Here is an 18,577-nt window from a genome sequence, read left to right as displayed (position 1 = left end):
ACAGGCTGACACTTTTAATGAGACTTTATTACAGGTTGGAATAATGAGAGAGATGTGCAATTCAGAGAATAACTTGGAGCTGCCACAGAGCTTTCCCTGTGTTCATGAGTAGCTTACTTTGTGGACTCCAGCAGGATGGTCCCATCAGGACCAAGTGTCCATCCATAGACCATTTTCCTATGGTTTGGACTTATCATGGAACCACACTATAGGAAAGTCCTCACACTTGATTCCTGGTTGAATTCAGCCAAAGTGAGTTCAGTTCTTTGTATAGTTTTGTCTTCATCTAAAGGTACTTCTTGTAGAGTCTCAACCCACAATTCCTTATGAGAATCTAATTAAGGAGAACATATTGAATCAGTCACAATTCAGAGGGATTTCAGAACCTAAATTCATGCTTAGAAAAGAATCCTATGTTTCAAACATATCCTACAGGGAAAAAGTATATTTTACAGAGAGATAATCAGTAGAGACACACAGGGGCATCACTGGAAAGAAAAGTCCCACAAAAATATACCTAGTTTGACTGCCTGCAATATATGTTGATTACTATATTATAAGGATTGGCAGACTACTTCCTGTGTGCTAAACCCAGCCTGGCACCTGTTTGGACAGTTTGCAAACTAAGAATGATTATTACATTTTTAAATGGTTAAAAAACAACTAAAGAGCAGAATAATATTGCAGCACCCATGAAAATTATTTGGAGTTCGAATGTCAGTGTCTGTAAATAAAGTTTTATTGGCATACAGCCATTGTTACTTCAGAGCTCCTCAACAGCAGCATTATGGACAGTGTGGACGGGATAACATTGTTGTGGGCACTGTCCTTTGTGTGTAGTATGCTTAGTCACATCCTAGCCTCTACTCATTAGATGCTTATAGCATCCCCACCCCAGTCATTACAGCAAAGTGTGTCCAGGTCGCTGTGGGACAGACATGTGTAAACCAGAGCACTGCTTCATGGCTTGTCCATAGCTGCTCTTGGGCTACAAGAGCAGGGTTGAGTAGTTGTCACAAAGCCAGTATGCCTGCAAATCCTAAAATATTTACTATATACCCCTTTATAGATAAAGTTTGATGACTCCTGCTTTATTCTATTGTTTATTTACACAATGCTGGTCATGACCTATTTACTGAACTGATTTAATTTCCCACTAATAAGACTCAAACTGCAGTTAGAGAAACCCTATCTCTGTAGCTCCAGAGAGGCAGTATATTGAATACTGGATAAAAACATATAACTTAGATCCAAACATGGTTTCATATTCTGACTCTATTATTTAATAGTTGTATAAGCCTGAGCAAGTTACATAACCTCTCTGAGCTTTTATAATCACATATAATACATAGAGTGGAGGTGATAACAATAGCAGTTAACGCAGTTGTTTGCTACTGTTATTGGTGTTTGTATTAGTCAGGGTCCTCAGAGAAACAAAACCAAGAGGATGTGTGTGTGCCCCATCTTGGTCTCCGTATCTCCTGGCACACCAATACTTTTCATACTGATTAAAAAAGCTCTTCTTATTCACTACTGTTCTAACAAAATGCCTGCTACAGAGTAGATGCTTAGGAACATTTTTTGATTATAAACTGGTCAATAATATATATAATCACATACATCTTTATCTCAGCAGAAAATCTTTGCTTTGTGCTTGCATCCCTAAAAAGTTGACTGACACTCATAGCAGCACTAGTACCACAGCCAAAAGGTGAAAACAACCTACATGACCATTGGCAGATAAGTGGATAATCAAATGTGGAATAGCCATGCAATAGGATATTGTTCAACCCTGCATGGTGGGCTCAGCAGGCCCAGTGTGAACTATATTCGATTTCTGGTCAGAGAACATAGGAGAAGTGACCTATGTCTGCCTCCCCCCCTTTTTCTCTTCCTCCTTTTCAGCCATGGCTCGAATGGTTTGAGCAAGTTGGCCCCGGGCCCTGAGGATGGCTCCATGGTCTCACCTCAGTGCTAAAATAGCTCAGTTGCTGAGCAATGGAGTAGCAGCCCTAGTTGGATAGAGCATTGCCTGGTAAGGGGCTTGCAAGGTAGATCCTGATTGGAGTACTTGCCAGAGTCTGTCTCTCTGCCTCTCCACTTCTCACTTAATAAGAATATTGTTCAACCTTGAAAAGGAATAAAATTGTGATACATGCTACAACATGGATAAACCTTAATGAGATTAAGTGAAGTAATCTAAACAGGAAAGGACAAATATTGTATGATTCCCCTTATATGAGGTATTAAGAATAGTCAAATTCATAGAGACAGAAAGTAGAATCGTGGCTACCAGGGGTTGGGGAAGGAGTTAATAGAGTTCTTGTTTGATGGGTACAGAGTTTCAGTTTTGGACGATGAAACAGTAATTCTGGAGATGCTTTGTGGTGATGGTTGGGCAACAATGTGAACGTATTTAATGCTGTTGAAATGTGAACTTGGAAATTATTAAAACGGTAAACTTTAACATGTAGGGCTACCCAAATAAAAGGATGCCTTTGTGTACGTGGTCAGGAGTGAAGAGTGACTGGAGGTGAGGGGACCTGGCAGGGGCTGGTGCAATGAGAGTGACAATGGTCATGATGGCAAAACAATAGTGACAGTATGTGTTGAGCTCTTATGTTTCAGGCACAGTGTGTGCACTGTACAATTAAATTCTCCATTGCAGCTACTATCACTTAACCTGCTGTTATAATTGAAGAAACTGAAACTTAGGAAATTTAAATAACTTGCTCAAGATCAAGAACTGGCATTCAAAACAAGAGGTGTCTTCCCACAAGGCTCTGCTCTTCAACATGATGAAGACTTGGATTATATCCTTTCCTACATATTCACAAATTAATTTAATCTCCTGGGGTTGCCAGTTTTTTCTGAACTGGAATGCATTTTTGTTTTGTTTTGTTTTGTTTCATATGGCAAGGAATCAAACCCCAAGAAGACAGGTTAGCGATCAATGAACCCACAGTGCTGGAAAGTGGTCCTCCTGCCTTAAATCAATTGACAGATATTGCCCATCCCCAGGGTCAGGCCTTCTTTGCTGCCTAACCCATGTCAGGCCCCAGGAACTACCTCTCAGAACTGCACAGCAATTATAACCCAGGAAATTTTCCTATTTAAAATTGCCTTGATTAATTAGTTCCCCTGACGCTTGTTTAGGAATGAGGCAAATAATTTCTTTCAAGTTCAGTAATTCCTGGAATCTGAGCGTGCAATCAATCTTAATGATGCCTAAGGCATCTTGTTAGAAAGAGTATCTATCAGTAATGATGTTGGGCCTTGCAGCCTCTGCCTCACACTGGCGAATGCAGTTTGTTAGCATTTGGCAGTAATAGTTTTTCTTAAGAGTTAACTGCTGATTCCCCAGGCTTCAAACTCATATATATATGAGTACTTGCCAGAGTCTGTCTCTCTGCCTCTCCAATATATATATATATAAAAAATATATATATATATTTTTAATTTTTTTATTTTTTGTCACAGAAATGTTAAAAGCAAAAACTACCTCAGGGATGATCTGGGTTGAACCTTTTCTTTGCCAAGTGAGGGAACAAAGATGTGGAGTGGAGAATTGACCTGCTAAAGGTTATGAAGTGAGAGGCACAACCCTGGCAAGAACCTGGCCCTCTGGATATTTAGTACAGTTGAGCCTGGCAGGGACACCTGCTCATAAACAAAAGGAAAGAAATTAAGGAAGGAAAAAAAAAGCTCAAATAGCTATCACATTGAAGGGGAATATTAAACATCTTATGATTAACTGATGGCTATTCCCAAAGGATCGTCCATTAAAAAGAAAAGGACAATTATGTTCTTCTGGAATTTTAGAAATTTGTAATAGAGCAGTGAGGAGAAATTTTTGCAGAGGGAGTCAGTGCTTCCTGGTGCTCCCTGGTGACGTCAGTAAAGGGAAGGCGATAGTTTTGAGCACTCAGGGAAATGAGACACTTGCTCTCTCTCTACTTTGTTCTTTTTTTCTTCCTCAATTTTAAACACTGGATTTTATTTTTGGGAAAATATCTGACTTACATAACCTTCTGAATGCATATAGTTATATATGTTTGTATGTATTTTCTTTTGCATATTAGCTGTGTGTACACACATATAACAGCAAGTAGATGACAGAAAACTTTGCACTGGCTTGGGGAGAGATTCTAAAGTGAAATGGTAAGTTTAAGAGTTACATATCCACGTGCTAAGGATTAAGATAAAAATAAGGGGGTTGTAATGAAAATGCATGTAAAATTATACAAAGGAGTGATAGGACCTCTTGGGGAAAAAAACTGAAACAAGACTTCCTGTGTACATTTTCAGGGGGGATCTCTAAGCCCTGGAAATCCACCTATGTTCTTTCTAGTGCACAGTAGACTTAGCAGAGGGAGAGCTGCTCGTTCAGGTGAAAAGCGGGTTAGAGAGCTCAGTGCCAGAACACCTGAGACTAAACAAGTACATTTTTGAAGAGTTCTGATTATACTAACTTTGTCATTAACTCTCTTCGTGATCTTGGGTGAGTCATGTTAACCTCTCACAATCACACTAAGCCAGGGGTGGGGAACCTTTTTGGCTGAGAGAGCCATGAACGCCACATATTTTAAAATGTAATTCTGTGAGAGACACATAATGACCCGTGTACGTTAAGCATTATCCAATAAAAATTTGGTGTTGTCCCGGAGGACAGCTGTGATTGACTCCAGCCACCCGCAACCATGAACATGAGCGGTAGGAAATGAATGGATTGTAATACATGAGAATGTTTTATATTTTTAATGTTATTATTATTTTTTTATTAAAGATTTGTCTGCGAGCCAGATGCAGCCATCAAAAGAGCCACATCTGGCTCGCGAGCCATAGGTTCCTGACCCCTGCACTAGGCAATTGCTTCACTCTGTAGTTGTGACAATCTGAACGATAATCCCCTCAAAGGCAAGGACTCTTTCTACTCTGCTCATGGTTGCACCTGTGGAGATGAGCACATAGTGTGTTCCGGAGTCCAGAAGACCTACATTTGACATTTGTCTGCATCTGCACATCACTAGCTGTATGACCTAGCATGATTTACGCTTCACCACTTCTAGTCTTGTTACCTCATTTGAAAGTATTCCTGTGGCTTTATTACAGCAGCTGTACCCAATGTATTTGTGATAATGTTATGCTTTCTCTTAGCTGAAATTCTTCAGGATTTTATTATTCTGCTTGAAATGAAGAAGCTTGATTTTGTAACAGCATGTCTTGCTGTCATTTCCAGCCTACTGAGGACAGTGCCAGAGATTTTCGATGATCTTGCTAATGCATTTTCTTATGCTTGATTAAAAATGTTCTTTGGGTGTTTTCAAGGTATATGTTCAGAGCAGTGGTTCTCAGGGTTCAGTCTAGGGAACTTTGGGAGTTCTTGAGATACTTTCATGGGGTCCATAATCTCAATATTTTATAACAGTTCAAGATATTACAGGTATTGGTTTTATAATTCACCTTGAACTTAACTTAAAAATACTAGTGTTTTGTTGTATTATCAAAGAAGGGTATCACAATTATCTGAAGACTAACTATATATTGTTTGAGGACAAATTTTTTTCATATATTATACTTCAACCCAAGCAAGATATCTCAGAAATTCAAAATGAATTCAGAAATACATGTAAGAATTCAACTCTTATATAAGTCAGACATTTAAAAAAACTACAAAAATATAAAACTGTCACTATATTTTTTAGAATTAAAACAAATTTATCTGTATTTATTAATCTAGTACTGAGGTTAAAAATGTAACGGGCTTATTATTTTAAATGCAGTAATAAAAATATTTTAAATACCACGGTTTTTATTTCTGAAATGGTAAATATGGATAAGTCTAACCCATATGAAGAAAATCTCTGCACAGTGGCAGGATAGCTCAGTTGGTTAGAGCATCATCTTGATGCTAACTAAACTTGTGGGTTCAATCCCCAATCAGGGCACATAGAAGAATCCACCAATGAACATATAAATAAGTGGAACAACAAATCAATGTTTCTCTCTCTCTCTTTTCCTCTCTAAAAATCAATCAATAAAAAAATGTTAAAAGTCTTTAATATTTTTTTTTTTTCTGTTTAGCCATTTCATATAGGAGGAGGACACAGAAAAATCCTCCCTTTTCAGATCATGGCCGCATTAATCTATCCCCAAAAGTCCTTAATATTTTTAAAGAATACAACAGGTTGCTGAGATCAAAGATTTGAAAACCTTACCTTAGTTGATCACTGAGTCAGTTGTACACTCACACCTCATCCACACCAGCATTTCTACTTCTCTATCTCTTTTGATTCTTTCCTTTGCAGTACGTAAACGATGGTCTTATGTTTCAATTGCACTGTCTATAGGCCTCAGTTGATATTATTTTGTGGTTTATCTATTTCTTAAAACTCTCTTACTATCCTTTCCTGACACTCTCCATAGAGGTTGCTTATGACAATTAGCACAGTCTCACCACTCATTGGGTGTGGACACATGTGACTTCCTAGAGCGGTCCCTGCACTCCTTGTCTAAGTTTCACATGGATGTAACTCTGCCCTTCCTAGAACCTGCAAGATTGTTCTTTTCACCCTCCCAGGAACCTGCCACTTCCAACTTTATCACCACTTTGACTAGTGAAATTTTATTTTTTTCCTTCAATTTATAGGTCTAATATAACCTCTCAGATAAATATTCCAGAATGTCCCACACTATGTCAGGTGTTGCATATGACCGCATGACACCTTGTTATTCTGACTCTACACACCAGTCATAATTTGTAAGCATGAATTTGCGTCGTTATTTGATTACCTCTCCTCTGAGGCTGTAAGTCCCACAAGTGTGGGCATTATGGATTTCTCACTATTTTACTTTTATTTTTGTTCTTGCTTTTTAAAAATTTTATTTTTCATTATTATACATTATCTCATGTAATCTTCATAACAACTCTATGAAGAAGACAAGTTATTTCCATTTTTTAGATAGGAAAACTGAAGCTTCGTGAGTTTAAGTGACTTGCTCTTGGTCACATAACCTGTGAGCTGTAGATTTGGGATTCATTCTTAGGCAGTCTCTGTCCTGGGCTTGCGTCTTAATTATTACAGAGCTCGGCTAATACCTTCTAATACCTTACCTTGCATCCTAGTTGTATCTCCCTCAGCAGCCAACTCAATGATGGGTACCTAAAAATATATATTTTGAAAGAATAATCATGGTCTGATATAGCGACAGAGTTTGCTCTAACCATACGACTTTGATTCTGTCTCTCAATTTCAATATCTCAAATTCTGTCTCTCAACTTTATTGTTTGTAAATGGTCTCATTTTATTGTGATAGTCAATACATTACAGAACAAAAATTTTATGGTCTTTTCATTATTGTTGTTATTGTCATTATTATTACGGACTGCAAATAATCCTTGAGCTTCTATCATATGAAGATTTCTCTGTTGGTTATTCCCTTCTGTGAAATTCTTTTTATCTCAAATGTGTGAATGAAACTCACAAAGCAAAGCAGCTTTGCAGGTTAATTGGATCAATTAGATTAATGATGAATGATCTCTCCCTACTTCATTCCAGAAAGATAACTGAGCTTTATAATTTGTCACTTGGCACCAGAATAGCGAAGGTGCTCTTTGCTTTTTACTGCATGTCCCAAAGGGATGCTCAGGATTATATTTCCTCGCAGAATTGCTAGAAAAGGAGAGGGGATTTCTTTGGGTGAGGAGAAGGCACTTTTTATTCTGAAGTAATATGAGAAATCCTGGACTTGAGTTGAAATTCAAATGAAGTGTCAATGTATGTTCATGAAGTAAGTAATTAACCAGGGGGAAAAGGTTAGTGAATCACAATATATATTAAAAATGAAAATGATTCTTAATATAGTGAAACCATGCTACAATTCAACTTTGTGGAGTAGAATCAAGTTTTATTTTCTATAATTATATTTGATGAAGGAAACAGAAATGTCTTTTCTTTAGGCATTACTTTCTTTTTCAGTGAGTCAGGCAATTAGATGTGTCCTTGATAGCCACTTTTATTCCCATAAATTCTCTGGAGCTGTGCATGACCCACCTTTATCTCTTATGTTATCCCACAAGAAATTTATTGCCCTTATGGTAGGTCAATATATAGAAAAATTAAAATGTTAATATTTTCATTATTTAAAAATGTTTCTTTTCCTCTGTTAGGCAGTGCTACAGGCAGGAGTTCCTTAAGAGAAGTGCAATTATATATATATCATAGAGATAAAGCTGTATCTTTGAGATTGCATTGTACATTTGTAATTAATGTGTAACTTAAGTATCTGATTAATGTCTCAAACTGAATGATAGGGATGGCAGGTGCTTTAAGCCTAGAGATGACTGAAAGATCACTAAGGGATTAGTTCCTTTTGGGGAGACCATGTTAAGGAATCAGAAAGTATGATTGGAAACCCTTGCAAGGTAAAGCAAATTGCAGATCTGAAGGACAGATTACAGACATGAAGAGATCATAGAAAATGCACTACACAGTTTTAACTTTTAGTTTTTAAAGTGCTTTATCACATCTGTGAGTTTTAAAAGTCCCACTGAACTTAGAAAGGTAGATGAGGAAATAGAATTTGAAAGTTACAAGTTTATTTAAAATTGACAAGAGCCAACCAAGACCAGAACCCAGTTCTCTTGATTCTTACTCTGAAACTGATACCAGAAATAGGGTTTAGTGGTAGACAGACACAAAATAGCAAGGGAATCAAACTGTCATTTATTCCAACCCTCTTTGTCTTATTCTGAACAATGAATACTTTGACAATGGCTAACGCATTAGTATTTATTTTTAAAGTGAAAAAGTATAGAACCTTACCATCAAATAGATACAGTTTCAAGTGAGTAATTTTTTATTTTTCTAGTGCAATTTTAAGTACATAGCTGAGTATATGACCAACATTGGTTTTTTTCCCCTGACAGAAGAGATTTTTAAAGCCTTGGATTGAATAGCAGAGACATTACATCTCCTGCCAGTGGAGAGCCCTGAGAAGTCATAACTCAGCCATGTTTGACTGAGGTACGTTGTAGTGTGCACTGGACTGTAACATCGATGAGCAGAGATGGCACTTCTACTGTTGCTGGCAGTAGCCTGGCTACCTGCTTCTACCTCTAAAGACAAGGAGACTAGTAGAGGTCAAGTTCCAGAACTTCTTGTATTAATAGATTTCCACAAATTTGGTGGCTTAAAATGTATACTTTTATAGTGCTGGAGGTCAGAAGTTTATACTTAATGTTTTAAGACAAAAGCAAGATTTTGTATAAGGCTATATGTAGTTGAATTTAGGGCTCACCTTGATAATCTAACCATCTCAAGATTTTTTTTTTGACAGAGACAGAGAGAGAGAATCAGAGAGAGGGATAGGAACAGACAGACAGGAAGAGAGAGAGATGAGAAGCATCAATTTTTTCTTGCGACATTTTAGTTGTTTATTGATTGTATTCTCATATGTGCCTTGACCGGGGGACTACAGCAGACCGGGTGAACCCTTGCTCAAGCCAGCGGCCTTGGGCTCAAGCTGGTGAGCTTTGTTCAAACCAGATGAACTCGTGTTCAAGCTGGCGACCTTGGGGTTTCGAACCTGGGTCCAACGTGTCTCAGTCTGACTCTCAATCCACTACACCACTGCGTGGTCAGGCTCAAGATTCTTAACTTAATAACTCTTTACCCATAGAAAGTAACATTTACAGCTTTCAGAAATTAGAACCTGGATGTCTTTATAGACCATTATTTAGCCTACCATATTTCCTCAAATCATTCAATCTGGCCAACTTAGTTGTTTATTTGCTCATTTTTGTTTTGTTTTCCTTGATTCTATAAAACACCTATTTTCAACCTCTCATCTCATGGCACACATAAACTAAGTACTAAATTCTGTAGCACACCAAAAAATGTTACATTTTTTGCTGATCTGACAAAAAAATAGGTATAAATTTGATTCATTTTCCTAGTTGTCTATTGTTGTGTTGCTTGTTGTCATTTTCTTGATTTAAAAGTAAGAGAAAATAGGTCAGTCCTGGCCGGTTGGCTCAGTGGTAGAGCGTCGGCCTGGCGTATGGGAGTCCCAGGTTCGATTCCCGGCCAGGGCACACAGAAGAAGCGCCCATCTGCTTCTCCACCCCTCCCCCTCTCCTTCCTCTCTGTCTCTCTCTTCCCCTCCCACAGCTGAGGCTCCATTGGAGCAAAGTTGGCCCGGGCGCTGAGGATAGCTCTGTGGCCTCTGCCTCAGGTGCTAGAATGGCTCTGGATGCAACAGAGTAATGGATGGCTCTGGATGTAACAGATGGGCAGAGCATCACCCCTTGGTGAGCATGCTGGGTAGATCCCAGTCGGGCGCATGCGGGAGTCTGTCTGACTGCCTCCCCGTTTCCAACCTCAGAAAAATACAAAAAAAAAAAAAAAAAAAAAAAAGAGAGAGAGAGAGAGAGAAAAGAGGTCAGCGTTTCTGACTAAATAGTCAGGTGTTGCATAATTTAAAAATTCTTACAGCACATCTGTTAAAAATCTTTGCTATAGGGAATACAAATACATTGTGAACACACTTATCAACTGATTAATATTTTCACTTCTTTTCAAAGTATAGTTGAGGGTCAGACAGGTAACTATGCCTCAAATTCTATTATATATGGAAATCTATTCTTTTATCCAAATTACACATTTTCTACTTTATAAAAACCTGTGTTCTTGGTTGTGTGGATAAAAATAATCACATTCAAAGAATTCACAGTGAAATAAACTTCCAAGGATACTACTAAATACATTCAAATAATAAAAGTATTTTTCTTCATGGAATTATCCAGAAAAAAATGACAAAATATTTCAAAGACCTGAAGATAAATTAGCACACCCTTTCTAACTCCCTCTTTTTATGTCTTCCACATGTTCCTACTCACCTTAAGTGCAAACAGAAGACAAGCACCCTCTCCATCAAGCAGAAAAATTAAGTTAAAAAGATAAGGTGGCATATATTATGCTATTTTCATAATAACTTATCTCTCAAGCCAATGAAGAAAGATTGTTTTTCAGTTATTCAACAAGAATGATACCCAGTTCAGTGTAAACATAGCTCACAATGAACATTTATGCATCAGTTGGGTTTTTCCATGATCTCAAATGGGCAATGATGACCTTATATATATCTTAAATCATGCCATATTTATTCATCTTTTCACAGAATGGGACCACAGAAACTGAAAATCAATGGATAAGAAAAATTTCACTGAAGTGAAAGAGTTCATACTCTTAGGGTTCACAGCTGACTCCTGGTTACAGAGCATGCTCTTTTTTATCTTCCTCATCATTTATGTCATCAGTCTCGTAGGGAACATCACCCTGATTTCTCTGATCTGTGTTGATTCTCGACTCCACACACCCATGTATTTCTTCATTGGAAACCTTTCATTCCTGGATCTCTGGTATTCTTCTGTCTATGTTCCCAAAATCCTTATGACCTGCATCTCTGAAGACAAAAGCATCTCCTTTGCTGGTTGCTTGGCTCAGTTCTTCTTCTCCGCTGGACTGGCCTATAGTGAATGTTATCTGTTGGCAGCCATGGCTTATGACCGCTATGTGGCCATCTCCAACCCCCTGCTTTATTCCCAGGTGATATCCTCAACGTTATGTACCAGTCTTGTTGTGGCTTCTTATCTTGGTGGTTTTCTTAACTCAACCATCATAACCAGTGAGACATTCACCCTGAGCTTCTGTGGAAACAATATCATTGATGATTTCTTCTGTGATCTGCCTCCCCTTGTAAAGCTGGCCTGTGATGTGAAGGAGAGCTACCAGGCTGTGCTCTACTTCATACTTTCTTCCAATGTCATTACTCCCATTGCGCTCATTCTTGCCTCCTATCTCTTCATCATCGCCGCCATCTTGAGGATCCATTCTACCCAGCACCGTCTCAAGGCTTTCTCCACCTGTGCCTCTCACATGACAGCTGTCACCTTGTACTATGGTTCAATTCTCTTTATTTACTCCCGACCAAGTACTAGCTATGCCCTGGCAAGGGATAAAGTGGTGTCAGTATTCTATACTGTGGTGATTCCAATGTTGAATCCTTTGATCTATAGCTTTAGAAATAAAGATGTGAAAGATGCTCTGAGGAAAATGGTAGACAGAGCAAAATGATCTTAAGTGAAAATATTTGGTAAACAATGGCTTTTTTCTTTTCTTTTATAGGTTATCTCCATGTCATTATCGGTTATACTCTCAAAAATTAGACAATACAACAAACATAATCATCGTATAATGTAGAAACACCCATCTATATTTTGTCTTTTGAATGTATTTTTAAAATAAGTGAGGCTGTTGCATTTGGAAAAACTGCTAAGCTTGTTGGCATGGAAGAGAGTCCATGAAATTATTGTGATTCTGTGAAGGTTAAAAGAAAAAATTTTTTTAAACTTTCACTTCAGAGTTTATAAATTGCTTGTATGTAAATATTTTAATCTATGCATGGGAATAATAAAATTGGTTATGGAATCATTACCAGGATTAAATGGGGTAAATTACTTGCTTCAAATGAAACAAAACAGGAATGCAAACCCAGACCTTCTGACTTCAGAGATTCTTCTTACTCCATTTTTTTGGCAGAGTTAGGAGTTTGTAAGTAAATTTTCTACTGTGAAATGCTTTTATAAACAAGTTAATTTTTTTCTTTTCTGATTTTCATTTCGTTGCTTGCCATGATACAAAATTTCTTTGCTGATAGATCTAGGAAAGAACAGATATTTTTAAAGTCACTGAACTTCTAATAAAAGAATTTACCTCAACAATGAAAAAAATCAAGGGCTAAAGTATACCACCTGTATGAGATAGCCAGAAATGGAAATGCAGAGAGAAATAGAGAGATGAGTAGAAAGATAGAAACATTTTAAAAAACTTTACGTCTAAGATTCAGAGTGACAATCTCCATTAGTTAAAGCAATGATTGATAACAATGAAGGTTCCCTGTATGTGCGTATTTCTTTGCTTGTTTGGTTTTATGCATAAATTAATAAAAATTAAAATATATTTAATTGTGATGGATTGCATTTCCTAATTTTAGCAGTCATTTTACGTATAAAACATGAAGTTGTGCCAGCATTAGAATTCCTAGTATTGACAACGTTTGCTAGAGATGTCATAACAAAATACCACAAACTGAATGAGAGAAACAAAATTTATTTTTTTTACAGTTCTGAAGGCTAAAAAGCCAATATCAAGGTGCTACAGGAGTTGATTTTTTCTGAGGCCTCTTATCTTTGTTTGCAGATGGCTACATTTTTGCTTTATCCTTATATGGTCTTTTCTCTGTGTACAAACATCCCTAGTATCTCTTGTGTGTCTTAATTTCCATGTCTCCTCTTTAAAAACATGTCAATCAAATTGGATTAGAGTTCACCCTAACTAACTTATTTTAACTTAATCACATCTATGAAGGTTCTAACTCCAAGTACAATCACACTGCAAGATACGGGGAGGGGGGGATTTTCAACATATGAGTGGAGTGTGGTTATGATTCAACCCTTATAATCAGGGATTTATAGGAGTTTCCTGATGAATAAGACCAGGAAGAGTAACCTGGACAGATAGAAAAGCATATGGCAAGAAAAAAATTAATGAACACATGGTAATTTCTAGAACTCATTAGTATAATTTAGGGAGTTTTGTCTGACCAAGTGGTGGAGCAGCGGATAGATTGTTGACCTGGAATGCTGAGGACGTAGGTTCTAAATGCCAAGGTTGCTAGTTTAAACAGTTTGAGTGTGGGGTCTTCAGCTTGAACTTGGGATCATAGACATGACCCCATGGTCAATGGATTGAAACCCAAGGTCATTGGTTTGAGCCTAAGCTCACTGACTGATCAAAGGGTCACTGGCTAACTGAAGCCCCCCTGTCAAGGCACATATAAGAAAGCAATCAATGAACAACTAAAGTGCTACAACAAGTTGATGATTCTTACCTCTTTCCCTTCCAGTCTGTCCACCTGTCTCTCTCTCTCTTGCTTAAAAAATAAAATTAGACAGTTTTTATTATCAGGCACATAAATATTATATTGTGACTTAAAGCCATTAGAAGAGTCAACTTTTAATCAAATACTTCTCATCTCATTATATCTAAATTAGTATGTCATCCTCATATGCCAAATAACTTTGATTGAGTCTTTGGAGACTGAGGTACTTATTTCTTATGTACTGAATAAGAGTCCCATAAAACTGTTGAGGAAATACACAGATCAAGTACAAAAAAGCATGTGAGAAGATCAGAGGAGAGGTGAAAGAGTCCTTTCAAGAGCAGCCTCCTTGTTTGAGGGTAAGCAGCTGGTTTCAGAGGCAGCTAAGTGGTTTGTCCTCTCTGTGACTTCAGCTGTAATTAGGGAACGGAATACAGAGTTTAGCATGACTCTCAATAAATCATTGTTGTGCCATGCAAAAACACGACATAGACACACAATCTCTAAATAGGATTCCACCAGGAATTTGTGTAGCTCTAATCTAGAATTTAAAATTTAGTCTAGCAGTTATGCTGGATTATTGTATATTTTTGTGGGGAGAAAACTGACAATCACCTTAATAAACAGGAATTAAAAGATGACAATAGGTCTTGTGGAAAATAGAGCAGAAGCATAACAGAATAAGAAGGATGAGACTGTTGGTGGGAAGAGGGCATAGAATTTAACATAGAGTGAATCTTAGCAGAAAAAGACTGGTAGGTAATGGTGTACCTTTAGGCCATTGTATGGAATTTGACTCTAACAGAATAAATTGGTTGCATGTTAGGGTTGTTTTAAGTACTGAAGTGTCACAAGTTGCCACTTAAAAAAATCATACTGACTAATATATTAAATATAAACTATAGAAGAATCAGTGTGTAGACATTAGACAGACATTGTGATATCCTTAGTGTATGGCCAGTATCCACGGCCACCATTACAGCCACCTGGCCCGTGCAGGTTTGCATTTGATTCGGATAGATGGCAATAAAACAATGGAGCCAAGAACTGGTGGGCCATTACCTTTAATCCTAGCTTGAACCCAGCAGGTGAGAAATACACACAGTGAGAAAACACTTCTCTTTCCATTCAGGGCTCCCAAAACCACTGACTTATCCGAGTTTCCTAGAATCAAAGGTTTCTACATCACCAGCCTTATTCACCTCTCTTCCCCATCTCCTTCTCTCTGCACAAACTGGCTTTTCCTTCAGCACACCGCCATCTTGGCTGCCTGTCCTCTGCAATACTAATTTCAGAAACCTAGAGCGAGTGAGACCCTGGTCTGCTCCATTTGATAGTGAAGAAATCAAAACCTTTAAGCCAATATACAAATAAGAAAGTCTCTGATACAAATCACTTATCTTAGGCATAAATGGGATTCCTTGTAAGAGTGTACCACCCCACATCATGCAACAGTTAAGGGTGTGGGGAAAAGATCTTAGTATTAAAAGGGAGGAAAAGGCTTAGTCTTAAAACTAAGCCTTAGGCTATAATGATTTTGCTGGCTTACAGCCTGTCTCCCACACCTAATGCAAACTATAAGCAAACAAACATATATATCATATTTACAAACTTATTTGACCAACACTTGGCAAACATGATGGTGGTCTGGACTAAGGTGGTAGCAGTAGAGGTAATAAGAAATGCTAAGATTCAGGGTATGCTTTGAAGGTGACACCAGGATTTTCTAGAAGACTGAGATGAAGTAAGAGAGAGAGTAAGCTAATTCTTAATCTGTGGTTAGAGATGGAGGATGAGTAGAATTTGACACCAGGATTTTCTAAAAGACTGAGATGAAGTAAGAGAGAGAGTAAGCTAATTCCTAATCTGTGGTTAGAGATGGAGGATGAGTAGAATTTATTGAACGATATGAGAAATAAGCAGATAGGTAAACTTGGAGGAGTAAGGATGTAAAGCCAGTATCCACAGCCAGGGCCACTATCACAGCAGCCCGGCTCATGCAGGTTCGCATTGGATTCGGACAGTCGGTAAAGAAACAACGGAGCCAAGAACTGATGGGCTGTCATCTTTAATTCTAGCTTGCACCCGGCGGGCAAGTAAAAATACACACTGGGCTCCAAACCCCACTCACATTCAGTGCTCACAAAGCTACTAACTTATCCGAGTTTCCTAGAATCAAAGGTTTCTAGCTCACCAGACTTATTCACCTCTGTTCCCCAACTCCTTCCTTCTCCCCGCACAAACTCTGTATAAACTGGCTTCTCACTCAACACTCCGCCATCTTGGCCGCTTCTCCTGGCCTCCTCCACGTGGCCTTCCTCTGCTCTTCTACTCTGCTTTCTCCTCTAATGTTAATCTCAGGAACCAAGAGGGCAAGCTCCCGCTCCGTCCCCATTTTATAGTGTAGATTCAAAACCTTTAATCCAATTTACAAAATAGGGAAGTCTCTAATACAGTCACTTCTCTGAGGCATGATGGGATTGTACCACCCCACATCAAAAAGGGTAGGAAAGGCTTAATCCCAAAACCAAGCCCCAGGCTACAATGATCCTGCCTGCCCACAGAGACACACATTAATATCACCTGGGCAATGGCCTCCAAGTTGGCAGCGGTGCCATCTTTAACAAAGTGAGCATAATACATTTTATCTGCCCAACAAAGGATTAGAATACAGCTTTACACATGCAAAGTTTGAACCATTTATTACTCTTACAAGTATTAACTGTTAGCACTGAAAAAAAAAATGGAAACATCATTTAGTATAGAATTTTTAAATTAAGAATTATAACCACAAAACCCATAGGTAGATTTCTGGGGATTTGTGAACCCTCTCAAATTTTGTTTGTTTATCCATATAGACAGTTTTGGAAATTGAGTAAAAGCATCATTGCTTCTGTCAGGTCCTCAAAAAAAAAATACATGATGCAATTACAAAAATGTAAGAGCTGTTAAATTCCTAGATAAGAAAAGTAAAGAACACAGTAGTTAGAGAATGTAAACAAGCTAGCTCACAGGATTGATTTTTAGAAAAACAAGGAAGAGGATGCAAACCTTAAAGCAAAAAGACAAATGCTGTTGTCTTTGGTGAATTCCTTCTCTCACTTCAAACACCATAATGACAATGCCCCATGTATCCAAAGACATGGATATATAACGATTGTTAAGTGGTTCTACTACCCTGTATTGTTGCAGAGGAGGAGGTTATCTAGTCTTATTTTATGATGAATTCTAAAGAACATTAACACATTTGGAATCATAGAGTGGGTGCTTGAAGATAATCTACAAATTTTCCACATGGGTGCATCTGGGTTCCAGAGATGACAGGTAACTTAAAATCACACAGGTGATAGATAACAATAGGTTCTGTCCCTATCACAGGATTCCTTAATCTAAGCCTGCCACTCATTTGTCAAATGGCATTAGACTAGGTGACTGTTGGTCAGATAAGTTTATAAATATGATACATATGTGTTGGTCAAGCATGATATATATGTTTGCTCACTTATAGTTTGTATTGGGTGTGGGGGACAGGCTGTAAGCAGGCCAGGTTTTTATAACCTAAGGCTTAGTTTTAAGACTAAGCTTTTCCCCACACCCTTGACTGATCGCATGATGTGGGGTGGTGCACTCTCATGAGGAATCCCATTATGCCTCAGATAAGTGACTTTGTATCAGAGACTTCCTTGTTTGTATATTGGATTAAAGGTTTTGATTTCTACACTATAAAATGGGGCAGACCGGAAGCTTGCTCTCTCTCGGTTCCTGAGATTACATTACAGAGGAGAGTAGAGAAAGGCCACGTGGAGGATAGAAGAAGCAACCAAGATGGCAGAGTGCTGAAGGAGAAGCCAGTTAGTGTAGAGTTTGTGCAGAGGGAAAGAGATTGGAAACAGGTGAATAAGGCTGGTGAAGTAGAAACCTTTGATTCTAGAAAACTCGGATAAGTCAGTGGCTTTGGGAGTCCTGAATGGAAAAGGAAGTGTTTTCCCACTGTGTGTATTTCTCACCTGCCAGGTGCAAGCTAGGATTAAAGGTGATGGCCCACCAGTTTTTGGCTTCATTGTTTCATTACCGTCTGTCCAAATCCAGTGCAAACCTGCACGGGCCAGGCAGCTGTGATGGTGGCCGTGACTACTGGCTTTACAATATGTTTGCTCGCTTATAGTTTGCATTAGATGTGGGTACAGGCTGTAAGCAGGCAGAGTCATTATAGCCTAAGGCTTAGTTTTAAGACCAAGCCTTTCCTGCCCTTTTAATACTAAGATCTTTTCAAAACTAAGCTTTTCCCCACATCTTTGACTGTTGCATGATGTGGGGTGGTGAACTCTCATGAGGAATCTCATTATGCCTCAGCTAAGTGACTTTGTATCAGAGACTTTCTTGTTTTGTATATTGAATTAAAGGTTATGATTTCTTCACTATAAAACGGGGCAGAAAAGCCCATGCTGAAGGAGAGCAGAGAAAGGCCACGTGGAAGAGAGGAGAAGCAACCAAGATGGTGGAGTGCTGAAGGAGAAACCAGTTTGTTTAGAGTTTGAGCAGTAGATGGAGATGGAGAACAGAGGTTAATAAGGCTGGTGAGGTAGAAACCTTTGCTTCTAGGAAACTTGGATAAGTCAGTAGCTTTGGGAGC

The 18,577-nt window shown here is 38.3% G+C and overlaps 1 protein-coding gene and 1 pseudogene across 1 annotated transcript; one reads left to right on the top strand and one right to left on the bottom strand.

The window, feature by feature from the left end:
• The first annotated feature begins 4,083 nt into the window (after positions 1–4,083).
• On the top strand, positions 4,084–12,548 carry LOC136320814 (olfactory receptor 9G19-like). The gene is made up of 3 exons (XM_066253963.1): positions 4,084–4,161; positions 8,930–9,026; positions 11,182–12,548. Exon 3 carries the CDS (start codon positions 11,208–11,210, stop codon positions 12,135–12,137), a length of 930 nt encoding a protein of 309 aa, XP_066110060.1. The 5' UTR covers positions 4,084–4,161; positions 8,930–9,026; positions 11,182–11,207; the 3' UTR covers positions 12,138–12,548.
• Positions 6,071–6,199, bottom strand: LOC136321260 (small nucleolar RNA SNORA29; annotated as a pseudogene).
• Positions 12,549–18,577: the final 6,029 nt, after the last annotated feature.

This window comes from Saccopteryx bilineata, chromosome 1 (assembly GCF_036850765.1).
Source record: "Saccopteryx bilineata isolate mSacBil1 chromosome 1, mSacBil1_pri_phased_curated, whole genome shotgun sequence".
Taxonomy (NCBI): domain Eukaryota; kingdom Metazoa; phylum Chordata; class Mammalia; order Chiroptera; family Emballonuridae; genus Saccopteryx; species Saccopteryx bilineata.
Note: the sequence above shows the minus strand (reverse complement) of the source record. Positions and strands in the feature narration are given on the sequence as shown.

Coding starts and splice junctions, on each gene's coding strand:
- LOC136320814 (XM_066253963.1), top strand. CDS start 11,208: ATGGATAAGAAAAATTTCACTGAAGTGAAAGAGTTCATACTCTTAGGG.